Source organism: Leuresthes tenuis, unplaced genomic scaffold (genome assembly GCF_036924035.1).
Source record: "Leuresthes tenuis unplaced genomic scaffold, fLeuTen1.0.hap1 SCAF_6, whole genome shotgun sequence".
Taxonomy (NCBI): Eukaryota; Metazoa; Chordata; class Actinopteri; order Atheriniformes; family Atherinopsidae; genus Leuresthes; species Leuresthes tenuis.
In genome coordinates this window covers 34,473,400-34,491,634 of record NW_027325360.1, presented here as the reverse complement: position 1 = coordinate 34,491,634, position 18,235 = coordinate 34,473,400, and the positions used below count along the sequence as shown (strand labels likewise).

The following is an 18,235-nucleotide window of genomic DNA, read 5'->3' as shown; positions in this document are numbered from 1 at the left end:
TCAGATTAAAAAAAAAAAAAATAAAAAAAAAAAACACTTCACAAAACAAAAGGTTGCATAGAAATTTCAGAGCGTGCGACTGTCTAATGTTTAGATATGCAGACACATCTGCAACTTCAGAGTGTGAGACCTTGATGATTCATTCAAAGAGATACATCTACAAATTAGTTTGAGTCAGGCATTGTGCATTGCAGTTTGAACTCAGTTGACCTCTGGAAGGCTCTGTCCTGAAGCATCTCCCTTTGGTCATACTCACACATTTCATCGTCACATGATTAGCACTAATGCAGTATAAGATCCATACATCACATGATTTTTATCTTCAGGTTAGAGCAGCTGCCCTTCAAGATGCCTGTGCACGTCCCTGGGTCAATTAGATTTTGTATGTCCCTAGAATCCTAAGTTTGGAAGTGTATCATCTGTGAACCGATAAGGTAACTGGCAAAACTAGACTGGGAGGAGTTTTTCCCCCTGTGTTCCACCCACCAGTACTCCTGCCTTTACTGGTGGGCAGTTTCTTTTGGGAGAACTGGAGGGAAGGAAATTAAGTGACCAGAGCCACCACAATAAATGCACAACCTAAACATAAAGTAGGCGTTTGATGTACACCCTGTTCTCTTTTCAGCCCGTCGCTCCACTCGTCTGTTATCCATGCAGATTGTTTTTAACGAGATCCTCAAAGGATGTTGGCTCCTCTCGAGCCACCAACATATCCTTTAACTGTTCATTGAGAGCGTTTAGCAGAACACCACAAAGTGCGTTATTTGACCAACCCATCTGTGCAGCTAATATGTGGAACACGATCACAAATTCAGCTGCAGGTCTATTCCCTTGCTTCAGATTAAACAGACGTTTACTTCCTTTAGTGGGTGTTCAAAAACACTACAGAAATCCTCTATGAACGTGGCAAAAGGAGTGGTTTCAACTTCTTATTTGGAAGTATACTAATGCCCAATCTAAAGCTCTCTTAAAAGAGCAATAAAAACATTTTATCTGGGTTGTAAGGGAATGAACGAGGGGAACGTGAGATTGTTAAGGAGCACTGAAGAATGAATCCACTGCATTTACTCACATCTCTGGAGAATGGACCAAGAGTGGAAAAAACAGCATCACGGAAACCTGATTCAGCTCTGACTACTGGATCCGACGGAGGCGATGGCTGAAGAGTGGGTGACGTGCCAGGGGCTGTGGTGGAAACAGACAGTTGAATGTGAATATCCTGAATTAACTTGTATACCTGGTCCAAGCGTTGGTTGCTTGAGACTTGTTGATCTCCAAGTAAATGCAGGACCCTCTCAGGTTCTCCCAACAAGGTGCCCTGGCTGGAGAGAGCGACTCGGAACTCATCTGCTGGGTACTGTTGTTGGCCAGATTGTGTTGACATGGCTGCTGGTAGCCACACACACAAACACAGTAGAACTAAAGAGCAGACAGAGTAAGATGGAGAATAGTTTATAGTGATAGATGGTAAGGAGGTTCCCGGAGACTCCTATCCGGTGGTTCACTACAACGAGTGTGTTTGTTAGTTGAGACGCTTACTTATTTCCAGGAGGGCTTTGGCACTGGAGGGGTACCAGGAGTTGCAGATGGCTGTGAAGCTGTTTCGGGGCGCAGGCAGGGCGAGCAGGCATGTGAAGGCAGTACGTAGCAGATCCGGAACTGAATCGGCAATGGAGTATCAATACAACAAGATTCCAGGAAGGAAGATGGAGAGGAAACTGAAATGGAAGGCATAAGGTAAGGCACAACAAATATCTTAGACACAAGGATTTGAACCAGCTTTACCACAAAGGTAGTAAGGCAATCTGGCATCATCTGTGGCTCCAGCCGGTCCTTATAAAGCCAGTGACTGATAAAGGTAGATGAGCAACAGGTGTGTTGCAGGAGCTCCACAGACTCCGCCTGATAATTTTCTTTACCTGCTCTGCCCTACCTGAATGTCTACAACTCTGACAGTATTAAAATGATTAATAGTATTATTTTGCCACAGATAATGATGAATAAATTATTTAACAAGCGAGAAGGGGTTCATTTTAATTCTTCTTTTCAAATGCCTAGCAGCTTCCACAGCATTCAAAGATCTTCATCAGGAGGCTGAAATAGCTCAAGAGGAGGGGCTCCTTCAGTGCAGGCACACTGTCTGACAGGAGAGAAAACGGCATAGAAATACAGAGAAACTGAATTTTATTGTGGTTGTCAAAAAACACTGTCTCCACCTTCTGATCACAGACAAACATTGAAACTGAAATGAGGACACAGTCTTTCCTTCATAACGAGTCTTTTTTTTAAAAATCACAGCAATAGTGAAAGCTAAAGATAGTACAAACCAAAATATGGTTAATGTGCAGCTGGCTCACTGGTACTAAAAGGTGCAGGTGGCACATAATGGTTGGACAAACTCTGCAGATACAGAGACTTCTTCTTCAAGTCTCTCTCCCAGCTGTTTCATTTATTTGTTTTTGGGAGTGGCACAGTGTCCGCCTTTGTCATGGACACATATTTATATTATGATCTTTTCATCAGGGTGATTAATATCTCATTGCACTTTACAGACAGCCAGGTGAACCAAGTTTTTTCTTTCCACTGTCGCCTCGTGCATGCTCAGGATGGGTGATTGGATTGAAGAGAGGCTTCGGTGCACTCTGTTGGGTTCCTTCGCTAGGTTGCTTTCTTTGGATTGGCTCTGTATGTATGAGTTGGACTAATTTGGAATTTAATGATCTGGATTTGATTGGATTGTATCTTTGAGGTGCCTTGAGATGACATTTGTTGTAATTTGGCGCTATATACAATTTGAATTGAATTGAAAATAAATGAATAAATCTACTGTTAATTCTGGAAAACCTGAAATGTCCAATAGAAGTGTGGCTTCTAAATCCTGCTCATCTGAGCTTTTTATCATTTATTCATACATACATACATGATGAGCTTGACACCGTCCTCCTACTATAAATATGCCTAAAACACCTTATATCTCATGTTTACACACTACAAATGCATGACAGGCTGCTGCAGGTGATAGCACCACTAGCCAAGACAAGGTTGTGTTCCTGTCTCAATGTGTACTTTTAACTGCAACAGTGTTTTGGCTGCAACTAAAGCCATTTCACAAATACTTAAGAATACAAGTATCCAGGTAAGAATGCATATAGAGACACCCCCAGTTGAACACGGGTAGGATGATGGGAAGACGTCATGTTGAAATTACCTGCAATATACGATACTACTTCTGAAGTGTGGCTGAGAATTCTGAACAATTTGGCACGCGTCAGGTGTTGACCCAAATGGCTTAAATGGCTTAAATAACCCACTTTGTCAGTGGCTCTTCATGTTAACTGGGAACATTATATTATTACAAGAGGTGTCAAAGAAGTTGTTGCAGTTTCCACATTTTCTGAAGGCAATGAGGCAAAGGGATCCCTCCAGTTAAATGTCAATCACACCAGAATGGTTCCAGAAGTTTGAAACTGAAAACAAAGTTTCTAAATCTGAAATCGTAACATCTAAATAAAAAGTGTCAATTTGACATAGAAAAAATATCTTTGAAAAAATTAAACTTGAATTCACACTGAAATAACTTTAGCTGGACTTTTTATTTTGAATACAATTTTTTTATTTTTGAATTCACAACCGGACTTCCAGTTTCAAAACATATTTTTTCAAATTAAAATATTTTATTATTTGAATAGATTCAAATTAACAAAAATTATGACCCTGAAATGGCTCCATAAAAATAATAGGAGCACTCAAGGCAGTATTCAGTTGGGAAAGTAAGAGTATTCTAAGTCTGATTAGAAGATGTCTTCAATTTGCTAGAGAGTGCAAAGATTGGACTCAGAAACAATATAAATATGTACTGTGTCATGTGCTGCACTCATTATGCTTATCACCTACTTCAAGTGTCTATGAGGGCATTGTTCGAGGGTTGCTTCAGTTGAGTCAGTCTGAGTGAAAAATGTTAATGTGAAAAAAATGTTATGTACTCTAACATTAGGTCTGCTGACGACTAGGACACACTAGATAAAAGTTTTTTCACCAGTAGAATCTTTTTATTTAATTCCCTGATGACCGAAGCATATTCCAAAATAACAATGTCAAGATTTATTACATTTATTTATGTTCCCAAAGTGAAATTAAAATGTTGCAGTAGGTGATTTTTTTTCATTTGTCATTAATTTAAAATTATTTGTCATTAGCCATTGTTGCAAATGGCTTTTGATGCTGACAGAAATGACGGGAAGGGACTGAAGAAGTGTCCAACTGTACACACTCTGCTGCTTTAGTTCAGTGTGTTCAGATGTAGGGGTTCCAGAGCAGTCCCCAGCAGAGAGCCAGGGGCTGCTGCCCCTGATTGCACTCTCCACCATAGCGTAACATAAAACATTTTACTGTAAACATTAAAGGATCTAAGACTCCTCAAGCAGTTGAGTCTGCTCTGTCCCTTCTTGAAGCAGTCTCTGTGTTGCTTTTCCAATTCAGTCTATTCTCTAGGAAAACTCCCAGGTATCTGCAGTCCTACCACCTTAATCTCTCCTCTCAGGATGTATGGTTTTAGGCTTATTCCTGGTTCTCCCAAAATCCATAATCATCTCTCATGTGTTGTTCATATTGAAGATGAGGTGATTGTTCCCACATCATGACAAAGTGGCCGACCAGTTACTTGTATTCAGCTTCTTGTCCATCAATGATACACCCCACAACTGCAGAGTCATCTATGCGTTTCTGGAGATGACAGGACTCTGAGTTCTACCAGAAATTTCATGTGCAATGTTGAAATGGTCCACTTTCTCAGACACATAACCTTTCAATCCCACGAAAGTGTTTATCCAGGCGATTATGGTGGGATCCACCTCTATTTTTCAGAGCTTCACACACATAGCAGTAGAGGCTTAATTTAATTAAAAGGACTGAAGTAATCAAAGAACATGATCCTCACAATGCTGCCTGCTTTGTCCAGATCAGAGTGGCTTGCTGAAGCTGATTTATTATGGCAGCTTCAACCCCAATCCCCGGACAATAAGCCATCTATAATGGGTCTTGAAAGGTGTTCATTTGCATACTGAGTTGAGCCATTAAAAATATCTTCTGGGCATTTATAGTGTCAGAGCACCTGCTCTTTAGTTGTTTTGGGTAGATGGATAGGACTTATCAGTTACTGAATGGTGACATTGTAGAGGTGTGACAAGGATGGTGGTGGTCCACAGAGGGTGTGAGGTCTGTGTAGCTGGAAGCTGGTGAGGAGCATGCTGAGCGCTGTTCTGAACTGAGCCTTTTTCAGTTTTTCAACTATTTTCAATAGAAATGGCTTTTATTGATCCTGTCTCCCTTCACCTTAAAACCTGTCATCTTTTTCATTCCTGACCATAAATATCTGACACTGTTTTGCTGGAGCTTGCTTGCTAGTTTTTTTCTGTACAATTCCTTACTCTCGCTTATCTTCTTTCTCAGCTTTTTTTAAGAGTCTTTCATAGCTACCCGTCTTTATCCATGAAGACTTACTTTTCATATTCAGCAGGTTTTTCAGATCCCTGGTGACTCATGGCTTGCTATTTAGGGAAACAACTCACTGTCCTTATCGCGATGATAGTCTCCACACAACAGTTAACATTGTCACACACTCAGTCATGGCACTGATGTCATTCCTCTGTGGTTCACAGAGTGCATTACAGTCTGTGGCCTCAAAGTATTACCACATCATTTCTTCAGCTTCTTTAGACCACTTCATGAAAGTGTGTATGGTCACAAACAGCTGCTTAACACAGTGAAACTGCAGGACATAAATTACTCAGCAACTTGTACATTGTACATTGCTTATTATAAATTAAACTTGAGTCAGAGCAACTTACCATAAATTCAGCTGGGACTAGCTGGGACTCAGATGTTTGCGCTCCTTCATAAGATATGCTTATCATTGCACCCGATGCATTTTAGAGGTGTCCAAGAAGCAGCGCTCTCTTAAAAACAAGTGCCTTGTCTATTTTTGACTAATGCTATGGTCAAGTCATATAGATCAGATACGGAAGGATCTCAGCACAGAAATAGTGTAGAGAATAAAAAAAGAAAAACCTTGTTTAGAATAGGCAAGTCACAACAGTTATATTGTGCAATCACAAATTGAGATGACAGTGATCGTTTCTAAAAACTGTCAATTGTCTTCATTCAGCTGTATGACAACAGTAAAACTTTAACTATAATAGTTTGTCAGAATAATTCTCTCAAAATTAGGCTCAGAGTCGCTGGATACGATGAACACAAAACATTTATTTCTTGCAAGAAAGAGACAAGTCTGCACAACCTGTCAGGAAGCTGGCTTAGAGTTGTCTAACTCACAAAATGGTACTATTGCTATTTATATTGTTTATGTTTGCTGGCCACACAATGTTATGGGAAGACGGGTTCAGACAGTCAAAACACTTTTGCTTGCTACATAGTATTATGAGAACCAAAAGACAGGAGGACGCCTCCCCACATCACAGAAACTGTTATTCTTGCAGCTTTTCTCATAGTATAACTATATAATTTTTCTAACATAGTTCCACATTGATGGAGTTGACACCCGTTTAATGATACCAGATCATTGTATGTTTGTTCTCTGCTGCAATGGCATTTTTGCCATTTCCAATTCTTATTTAGAGACTAAAAGGCAAACATCCATCCATCCATCCATTTGCCGCTTCTCCGGTGGTCGGGTCGCGGCTTGAGCAGAGAAGCCCAGACGTCCCTGTCCCAGCCTATGGTGGCTGAGAAGTGCAAAACACTTTTGAAATAAAAAAAAAAACCACTAACAAATTAAAAAAAAAACTAACAAATTAAAAAAACATTTTAAAAAACAAATTAAATTTTAGGAAACAAATGTACAAGTTTTAATTTTTAAAAACAAATTTACATTTTAGAAAACAAATTCACAAAAAAAATTATATTAGCAAAAAAAAAAAAACATTTTAGGAAATGTATTTTAGGAAATTTATACAGCTTGCCTCAGTCAGTGCTATCAGTTCAACTGCTTGTGCTGAAAGGTGTCCAGGGAGTGGGCCAGCTTTTACTACTTCTGTGGTTACTGCAGGCGGCAAAAAGGAAAGAAAAGGAGTCCAGCGGCCGCGATAAATGGTATGTTGTGTATCAACTTATTTATTTTGTGTGAACTGGCAGTAGACTTGGCTGCGAGTGTGTGTGAAGTGATGTAACATTAAAGTAAGTATGATTGAAGACCTAATGTAATGTTATAAAAGTCAGTGAACGTTAACATTATGACACTGTTTTCATATCCTTTATTAGTGCAGCTGTAATGTTAACATTAGCATGAGATTACCAGGTGATGACATGTTTTTCTCATGTACTCATCTGCTCTTATTCTACCCAGGCTCCTGAGGTGGACTATTTTTTTTGGGTTGACACATTTTGTGTCATAAATATCAGTTCCAACTTCTGACCAAAAAATCCATCTTAACTACGATTGATATTTTCTTCCTCAGTGGATGGACAGTTTGTGATCTCACCCATTTGTTTGATTGCAACCTTTTGTGTAATAGAAGCTGGTTCAAATACATGAAAGTATTTGTCCCTGTTTTTTATTTCATAATGATAATATTTAATGATTTTTCATCGGCGAATTGAAAATGTCCCCGATTTTAATTTTCACAAGCCTGGATGATTGGGCTTCTCACCCTATCTCTAAGGGAGATCCCAGACACCCTGCAGAGGAAGCCCATTTCGGCCGCTTGTATCCGCAATCTCGTTCTTTCGGTCACTACCCACAGCTTGTGACCATAGGTGAGGGTAGGAACGTAGATTGACCAGTAAATCGAGAGCTTTGCCTTCTGGCTCAGCTCCTTCTTCACCACAACAGACCGATGCAGAGCCTGCATCACCGCTGATGCCGCACCAATCCGCTTGTCTATCTCCCGCTCCATTCGTCCCTCACTCATGAACAAGACCCCGAGATACTTGAACTCCTCTGCTTGACATATACTGTATAATTCTATATATGTCCCTGTATTGATTTTAAATATATAGCTGTCATCCTTTGAAATGAAAAACAAAATTCCACATCAGTCGAATGTTCAGCTATTAGCTAAAATTGCTTGATGTCATATCTAGAGCTCTTGGCATAGGCCACATAGGTGGCCATCTGCTGGAGGAGGTGCTGCTGCAAGCCTTCAAGAAAACAACCAACCCTTTTACGACCAACAATTAGCTTCGGTCACTCAGCGTATCCTTACTGTAATGTATATCTGCCTAGTGTCTGTATCACACCATACACCACCGGAAAGATTTTTGTAATTGCACCAACTATTTAGGAGATACAGTAATAAGAAGTGTGCATGCTTAATCCTGTCGTGCTCTATTTTAAAAATAAGAAATAAACAAATACAGAAAAATAAACAACAACCCCTCCCTGTTGCTAATTATTTGATTGAACTGGCCCTGAACCTGCACTGTGGAAGAGGGGGATGGGACAAGTTATTGGTGCACATATTAGGTAGCGGTTCATTTCATTTGATTATTTTTAATTGCTATTTGTTATTTTAGTGTGTGTATAATCTCACCTAGGGCACCAAAATGGCAAGAAGTCATATCTGTGTTTTGTTTATTTCCTTAGAAATTAAAAAAACTGAATGAATATAATCCAAATGTGGTAATTGCATGATTTCTACCAGGAGTTGTAAACATGTGTATGTGTGATGCGTTTATTCTCTTGCAATGTGACAATGTGCAAGTGTTTGTAAATACCTTTTGTAAGCTTATCATTTGAATATATTTAATGATATGTGAAAAGAGGTTTTGTTTTGTTTTTCAATAGTCTGCTGTTTTTATTTAAAAGACTTATTTGTTCGTCATGACCGTTACATTCATCAGGACACACATTTTTTTTTGTTGGGTCTAAGACAGGCACAAAAAGACATAATGGTTCCTTTCATTCTTTGTGAACAATAAAACAGGTGAGCACTATTCACCATTACACACACTCTATCTGGCTGACAATTCAGTGCTGTCTCTCGCCTTCTATGGCCGAGCCATCATAGAACATTTTATTATTATTCATGGGGGATTGAAAGAAAGAATACCCAAATTAAAGGCACTGAGTGAAGACTGTTGCAGCTGAGAGGAGTCTGGAGTGTTCACAGATGAGAAGAAAGGCAGGAAGTCCCAGTGCCAAATGTTTTGTTTCAACTGAATTTTACAAATAGAGTTCATAGTGACATGAGCTGTAATTTTACTTTGTCCAGAATAAATATCAAAATACAGTATCTGACAGCAAACCACCAAAATATGAAATACACAGTTCTTAGTTTTTGAGTTAAATACATCAAGAAAACAAAGTTCAACTCTTTTTGTAATGATTTCTGCCAGTTTGCTGTGTGTCTATCCACGTAGACAGATTCATTTAATTCTCAGCTACTGGCAGTATTTTCTCATGTCAAAAATAAGAAAAAGATAAACAGCAAGAAAGAGTTACACATTGAGATCTCTTGATTTAAATAATGTTGCTTCTTGTTTTTCTTGTCATAGGATAAATTAAGATTGTAGTCCTTATCTTTGGCCAAGTTCCACTGGAAATGCAATGAAAGTAAGGCTGTAAATTTTCTTTGTTTTTCCTCTCCAGTGGGTGTTGGCCTTTGAGATATTCATTCCACTTGTCCTCTTCTTCATCCTCTTGGGTTTGAGGCAAAAGAAGCCAGCTATTCCTGTCAAAGAAGGTAAGCAGATAAAGTAGGTTGAGGGTGGCGACAACAAGGAGACCCAATTTGTTAATATTACACCACAAGTTTGCTTTTGTATTGAGACCTGGGTGGGAAAACTGTATCTTGGCCATAATTTTTCCGTCCAAGTGGACAAGTAGAATTTATTGTGGTATACAGTTCTATTGAGGCAGCTGATACGCCAATTTCTTTAAAAAATATATTTTTTATATTACACAAATAAGATGTCTATTGCTGTAAAGTAACACTAACAGTAAGAAAAAACAGACATAAATTGGTTCAATGTATAGCTGTTTATTTAGAGGGCCTAATAGTCTCTATAACCAATTAAAAATAAAATGTGAATAAACAATAGCTATAATGTTATATCACCAGAAATTCAGCTGAGATTACTTTTACTACTGTTGTTAGCATGCTAAGTATGTAGGTGTGACCTGTACACCTCCATAACAGTGCCACTTTGTACCAAAAGGTGAGAAGATAAATGAACTTAGCATCCAGTCAGCCCTTTGTCATATGTGACATAAGTACAGAGTTCTGCAAAAAGAGCAAATTTTTCTTTGATCAACTTTGATTTCAAACTCATGTTACAAGACTGAAATGTTGAACACAATGTTGAAAGCTTTTGGTAAGCTGATTAGGATTTGTTTTTATTAGAGATGCACATATTGCTATTTCCTTGGCTGATTCTGATTTGATTTCGAATAAAGTGGGGTTAAATTGGGATTCAAGTTCATTTTTACACTTTTTGCTCCAATTGAATATTCAACTTCACCAGGCTACAAAGCATAGGGCGGCTGTGGATCAGTGTTAGAGTGGGTCGTCCAATAATGGCGGTTCGATTCTTACTGTTGGCACTCAAAAAGATCTGTGAAACTGACCACTGAAGGGGTGTCAGTCCACGTACTTGTCATAGCCGAGGTGCCCTTGAGCAAGGCATCATACCCCATGCTCTCCGAGCGCTGTGAATGGCTGCCCATCTATCTCTATGACTGTGCAACCATGTGCCTGTGTGTTTCAACAGGTACCAACCTGGATGGGTTAAAAGCAGAGGACAAATTTGTGTGTGACTGTATGCATGGCGATAAATCTGATTTTATTATCTTATTTCTCTCTAGAAATTGAAAAACAGAGTTAGGGATGCCCCTTTTTATTTCATTTTAATAGTCCGTGTTGTCTGCAAGGATACGCAAGGATATGAAGCAGCAAGTAAAGAATTTATTTTATGTATATTTTATTTATCTATTATTATTATTATCATAATAATAAATAATGACATGTGTTTATATGAGGTAATCTGAAAAGGCATTTTCAGCAAATAATTTTAAACAGTCATCATCAAAATGTTGCCCTAACCATAGTGTAAGGAGGGCCTCCAATCTACACATTCAATTAATTTCTTTATCAAGTTTTTTCTTCCTCTACTTTCTACAACAGTATTTGTTCAAGTGCTGAATTTGACTCAACTTGCAGGGCACTCATCTGAGCTTGCAAACATAAACCTTTTTAACTCACTCAACTGGGTTAAATTAACTGCGAGTAATTAAAATTAACACTACGTCAGAGTTCCTTTTTAACTCACTCAACTGGGTTAAATTAACAGCGAGCAATTCAAATTAACACTACGTCAGAGTTCCTTTTTAACTCACTCAGCTGGGTTAAATTAACAGCGAGCAATTCAAATTAAGACTACGTCAGAGTTCTTTTTTAACTCACTCAACTGGGTTAAATTAACAGCGAGCAATTCAAATTAACACTACGTCAGAGTTTCTTTTCAACTCACTCAACTGGGTTAAATTAACAGCGAGCAATTAAAATTAACACTGTGTCAGAGTTCCTTTTTAACTCACTCAGCTGGGTTAAATTAACAGCGAGCAATTCAAATTAACACTGTGTCAGAGTTCCTTTTTAACTCACTCAGCTGGGTTAAATTAACAGCGAGCAATTCAAATTAACACTACGTCAGAGTTCCTTTTTAACTCACTCAGCTGGGTTGAATTAACAGCGAGCAATTCAAATTAAGACTACGTCAGAGTTCCTTTTTAACTCACTCAACTGGGTTAAATTAACAGCGAGCAATTCAAATTAACACTACGTCAGAGTTTCTTTTCAACTCACTCAACTGGGTTAAATTAACAGCGAGCAATTCAAATTAACACTGTGTCAGAGTTCCTTTTTAACTCACTCAGCTGGGTTAAATTAACAGCGAGCAATTCAAATTAACACTGTGTCAGAGTTCCTTTTTAACTCACTCAGCTGGGTTAAATTAACACTACATAGTTTTAATAATAATAAAAGCATCCTTTATTTTAAGGCTTTTTTTCCCATGCAGTCAAAACAAATGTAGGTATAATGTACAAACTTTCATCTGCAGCACCACATGAGCTCTGAATATCAAATGGTTTGTGACACTTAATTTCAGTTATTTTTATGACACACCTATCTTCAGTTGGTAATGCTTTGAAGGCATGGAGATGTTCATCAAAGTTCTCTGTAAATAGCTTGTGTGTTATTAGAAAAATGTCATCTTCAACCAGAAGCGTATCAACTATTTCTTCCGTTGAACTGAAAACAACAAGTCCACCTTTGTACTCTACATCATCAACTTTAACCCAACTTGTTGAGAACATCTTTTGACAACATTCCAAGCATTTCACTGCTTCACATTTTCATCTCTTAAAGAAAATTATTTAATTGATTTAACCCTAACCCATATTTCTTATTTTTAAGAGTGAAGGTTTCCCAGTGATAAGCAATGGCCATCTGATGTCTTTTAGCTAGTGATTTGGTTATGTTTTTGAAATTTTTGAAATAATCTTTAAACAACTTGTGCTTAGCCTCGAATCTCATACACCAGACATGCAACAAAGGGCCAATTTTCCTAATAGAAGATGGATAACGAATCATAAAATGATGCTTGGGTATCAAGTTTCTGTGTGGATACAAGCACTTAAATAGTTTGTGGTGATCAACAGTCAAATTCTTTAAATAGATAAATAGATAATAGAATAATAAAGCTGGCATGAGTTTGGAACTGAAGCCTGCAGCTTGACTGACAACAAAACAGCTTAAACCTAGGTCCAGGATAATAACCGTGTTTACCTCTTAAATGTGAAATCAACTTCTGACTGCTGGGATAAACTTTCTTGCACATAAAACATGCTAGCATTTTGATCACAATGCCTCGTAGAGAATGCCTTGCCTTTCACTCAGGTTGTGACAAATATTTCCTGGTTAAGGAGTTTAGCTCTCAGGTCCCAAACTCTTGGTGACTCCTTCCTTTTTCCCATATCAATGTTATAGACCAGGGGTATTCAACTAAAACTTTAAGAGGTCCCATCCATCCATCCATCCATCCATCATCTGCCGCTTATCCGAGGGTCGGGTCGCGGGGGCAGCAGCTTTAACAGAGAAAACCAGACTTCCTCCAGCTCTTCCGGGAGGACCCCGAGGAGTTCCCAGGCCAGCCGAGAGAGACATAACGTGTCCTGGGTCTTCCCCGGGGTCTCCTCCCAGTGGGACGTGCCCGGAACACCTCACCAGGGAGGCGTCCAGGGGGCATCCTAAGCAGATGCCCGAGCCACCTCATCTGACTCCTCTCAATGCGGAGGAGCAGCGGTTCTACTCCGAGCCCCTCCCGGATGACCGAGCTTCTCACCCTATCTCTAAGGGAGAGCCCAGACACCCTGCGGAGGAAACCCATTTCGGCCGCTTGTATTCGCGACCTCATTCTTTCGGTCACTACCCACAACTCCTGACCATAGGTGAGTATGGGAACGTAGATTGACCAGTAAATAGAGAGTTTCGCCTTCTGGCTCAGCTCCTTCTTCACAACGACGGGTCGGTGCAGAGCCCGCAACACTGCAGACGCCGCACCGATCCGCCCGTCAATCTTACGTTCCATTCGTCCCTCACTCGTGAACAAGACCCCGAGATACTTGAACTCCTCCACTTGGGGAAGGATCTCATTCCCGACCCGGAGAGAGCATTCCACCCTCTTCCGGCTGAGAACCATAGTCTCGGATTTGGAGGCGCTGATTCTCATCCCAGCCGCTTCACACTCGGCTGCGAATCGCTCCAGTGAGAGCTGAAGGTCACGGCCTGACGACGCTAACAGAACCACATCAGCCGCAAAAAGCAGAGACCCGATTCTGAGGTCGCCAAATCGGACACCCTCAACGCCCTGGCTCTGCCTAGAAATTCTGTCCATAAAAGTTAGGAACATAATCGGTGACAAAGGGCAGCCCTGACGGAGTCCAACCCTCCCCGGAAACGTATCCGACTTACTGCCGGCAAAGCGGACCAAACTCTGACACCGGTCATACAGAGACCGAACGGCCCCTATCAAGGGGTCCGGCACTCCATATTCCCGGAGCACCCCACACAGGACTCCACGAGGGACACAGTCGAACACTTTCTCCAAGTCCACAAAACACATGTAGACTGGTTGGGCGAACTCCCATGCACCCTCCAGGATCCTGCCGAGGGTATAGAGCTGGTCCACTTTTCCACGGCCAGGACGAAAGCCACACTGCACCTCCTGAATCCGAGGCTCGACTATCCGACGGATCTTCCTCTCCAGTACCCCCGAATAGACCATACCAGGGAGGCTGAGGAGTGTGATACCCCTATAGTTGGAACACACCCTCCGGTTTTAAAGAGGGGGACCACCACCCCGATCTGCCAGTCCAGAGGCACAGAGCGATGCTGCAGAGGCATGTTAGCCAAGACAGCCCTACAACATCCAGAGCCCTGAGAAACTCAGGACGGACCTCATCCACCCCCGGGGCCCTGCCACCGAGGAGCTTTTTGACCACCTCAGCCCCAGAAATGGTTGGCCCCGTCTACGAGCTCTCCGACTCTGCCCCCTCCGAGCACGGGATATGGTTTAAGAGGTCCCGTTAGAGAAAATTTCCTCAAGCGAAGGTCCAGAACATCATAATATATATATAGAAGTAGCCTCATAGTTGTATCAACACCTGCATCTGACTTAGTTTAAACAAAGTACAATTCAAAAATATTTATTGTCACTTAACATTGAAGTATACATGTGTACATTGAACTACACATAGTTCAATGTACACAGTCAGTTCTGCTAAAGTGCTCTTTCAGGGCCATATCTGTTTGCAGATCAATCAATTGCAGCTGGAGAGGCCCAGCATTTACCCACCTGAAGTGCTGTGCGACCTCTTTTGAGAACCCCCTGACATCTGTGATGAGAAATGGGTTCTGAATGAACATGGTGAGCTGCTGTCCAAAGCTGAAGCTGTCAAAGCGTTTGCTGAAATTTACAATTTGCTTATCAACAAAGTCAACAAAATGAGACATCTCTCTGTCCCTGAACCTGTCCCTGCACTACTGGGAAGTGTGCAGTCTCCCTGCAGGTCTTCCTTGAACACCTCAAGTTTCCTCTGAAAGGAGCGGACAGCTGTCATCAGTTCACAAACTGAATTGTCCTTGCCCTGTAGCTTCAGATTCAGTTCATTCAGATGTGATGTGATATCAACCAAAAAGGCCACATTATCCATATTTTTCTCATCTTTTAAAAAGAGAGAAAACTGTGTTGCCTTCTGACTTCTCAGCTCTGCTAAGAAGGTTGCTACTTCCCTTCGGATGGACCAAAAGCGCTCCAACACCCTGCCTTTGCTGAGCCATCTCACATTGTGGTGAAGTAAGAGATAATCAGCATTTGCCTCAACTTCTCTCAGGAATTCCCTGAGAAAGCAATGCTGATAGGAAGAGGATGCCCTGAGAAAATTGATAATTTTCACCACTGTGTTTATCACCTCAGCGTGCTCATCAGACAGGGTGGAGCACAGGACAGAATGATGAATTATGCAGTGATAAGAGATGAGGTCGGGATTGTCCTCTTTCATCCTTGCTACAGCTGCTTTCTCTCTTCCTATCATGGCAGGAGCTCCATCTGTGGTTATTGGAACTACTTGTTTGGGCTCTATTCCTCACTTTGTTAACATCTCCTCAGTTACCATGTAGATGTCCTCTCCTCTTGTGCTAGTCTGAAGGGGAGTAACACCCAACAGGTCTTTGCTGAAGAACCTTACATAAACTAATAGCTGAGCATTGTCAGACACATCAGTGGACTCATCTACAGCTAAGCCTACACATGATGCCTTATGAATAGCTTCATCCAACTGGGTTTTCTGCTTTCTTTTATAGGTCCGGGTCCGGATAGGACAGCGTCTGGGTCCGGACCCGGACCGCCTGTTAGTGACCTCTGTTATAGACCGTTGACTGCAGAAATGTGTAAATGTGTGTCATAAGACACATTGAGCACAAAATGAGCTTTAAAAAGCACATCAAATGCCCCAAGGAAGCGGTTGGCCTGACAGGGGATGGGACGGTTGTCCATGGAGACATAGAAGTTGTCAATCTTACTCTTCTGGCACCCAACTGCCAGTAGATACAGCTGCTGGCTCTGGTGATTCCAAAGACGCTCTTCCAAACTGCAGCAAGACAGGGGTTGACACAAGGACATTAGACACAGGAGTAAGTAAGAAAAAATAGCATTATAGAAGTGATTATTCAAATATCCTATGTAAACTCGACTGCAATTTGTTTCCTCCACCTCTTAGCCACTTTTACACATGATGCTAAGATGGTGAGATGACAAATTATCAAAAAAACAACTATAAATTAACTAGGATTACCTCATTAAAGACTACAAGCCTCTTAATTGCATCAGAGGCGCTGATTTTTGGACACTTATGTCCCCTTGGTGGTGGCGGAAGGAGATGTAACAGCAACAACAGGGAGGCCATCTCTTGGCCATAGGCTATGGACAAAGAGTCACAAGAATGATTTTAAAGATCACCCTCAATTATGGGGTCCATTTCTGTACTTAAACCAAAGAATAAATTAGCATTCTATATCTATGTAACGGCCAAGCTTTTACTTGAAAAAAGAGAAGAGGATACACAAACAGAACACACACACACGTGTTTATCAATCATGTGTGCCACTATTATATTGACCATTTTTCTTCTGGTAGCATCTGTTAGAGTTTCTGTTGTGTGGTATTCTTGGAGGACCTCTTCACCACCTGAGCTGGTTTCAAGTACAGCTTTAATCAACTTAAAAATGTTTTTTTTTTTTTTTTAAAGTAAAAAAATGTGATGAACAGCTTTTCTAGAGATTAAGAGCAACGAATGTTGATGTTTTAAGAAACTTGTGAGAACTGAGCTTTTTTTTACAACCTTTTCAGCAGATGCTGCATCAATTGTACTCTCAATTCTTGGTTTCTTCCTAGGGACCTCATCTCAGAGTATAGTTGATGTATTGCACTTGAACTGAAGCTCGAGTCAGACCACTCATATGGAGAGGACAAGGAGCAATCAGAAAATTCTAAAAGGAAAAAAAAAAGTTTATTTATGGTGTAGAAACAGTCATGAAGTGCAAGTTTTCTTCTGAAAACTTTAAATTGAAATCTTTTGCTGTATTTCTGTACTGTATATACATTTTCATGCATTTTGGCAACACTGAGCAGGACGTATCCTAAAAAATTTGAAATTATGTAAAAATTGTAAAAAAAAAAAAAAATGTTGCATAGCAAAAGTAGATTACATTTATTTCACATTAGACTCCAGATTTATTATTCTGTATACTGTCAGACTGTTGTGAAAAAATACAGCTTACACCATTTGACATGGGTTGCACCATGTCATTGAGCCCTTTGCATTTCTCACTGTCATTTGAGAAAACTGTTAGAACCACATTGCCTTGGCTGACAAGGTCACTGAAAATGTCTTCATCTACTTCTGTCCCTGTCGCATCTTTGTACACTACTTTTGTGTCAGGTGGCAGGCAAAATCTCTCGATGACTGGAAAAGATAAGATACATCTGAGTGGACCTTTTAAGCCAGCATTGTTCTTGCCTCACAAATGATTTCACTCTGAATAAATTAATCGACCACTGTATGATTAAACACATTTGGAGAGAATACCCAACACAAAATACATTCCCTTTTCAGTCTCCACCCCCTTTCACTACACCAAGCTTATGTAAAATAAAAACAAAAGTTTTTAATGGAACCGCATAAAATCAAACCGTCCATCAACTGCACCCAGCTTCACATACTTCTGCTGTTGGCAGTACTGAACCTGGACCAGCATTTTGTTGAGACATGCAACAACAACAAAAAAAGAAAAGTCAGTAATAAGCACTAAATACTGAACTCAAACAATTCAACCAAAAATTATTAAAACACTCACATATACATGGCAAGACAGTATGGCCACACCATACACTAAGAAGTATTAAAGGCTCTTTCACACATGCAGTAAATTCCACAACCTATAATGTCATCAGCTGGAGAGGCATGTGTGAACCATGTGCACTCAACCTTGTAAAACAACTACAAAAAATGCAATTTTCGAGGCTTAAGAAAAGGTTTTATTCATTGACTGAACACATTATGTATTCGTCTCTGCAAGGTGGTGTAGTGATTCAGTCAAGCTAGGTTGCTTTATGTAAAATGCAATTATTGGCCCATTGCCATAATCCCTATAGTTTTAGC

General features: G+C 40.3%; 1 protein-coding gene across 1 annotated transcript in view; it reads left to right on the top strand.

Annotated features, from left to right (window-relative positions):
- Nucleotides 1-18,235, top strand: part of abca2 (ATP-binding cassette, sub-family A (ABC1), member 2) — a 357,455-nt gene that overhangs the window by 56,676 nt on the left and 282,544 nt on the right. Inside the window, exon 2 of the mRNA XM_072388588.1 lies at nucleotides 9,605-9,698. Coding sequence (XP_072244689.1) covers nucleotides 9,605-9,698 — 94 coding nt within the window. The remainder of the gene's footprint in view (nucleotides 1-9,604; nucleotides 9,699-18,235) is intronic.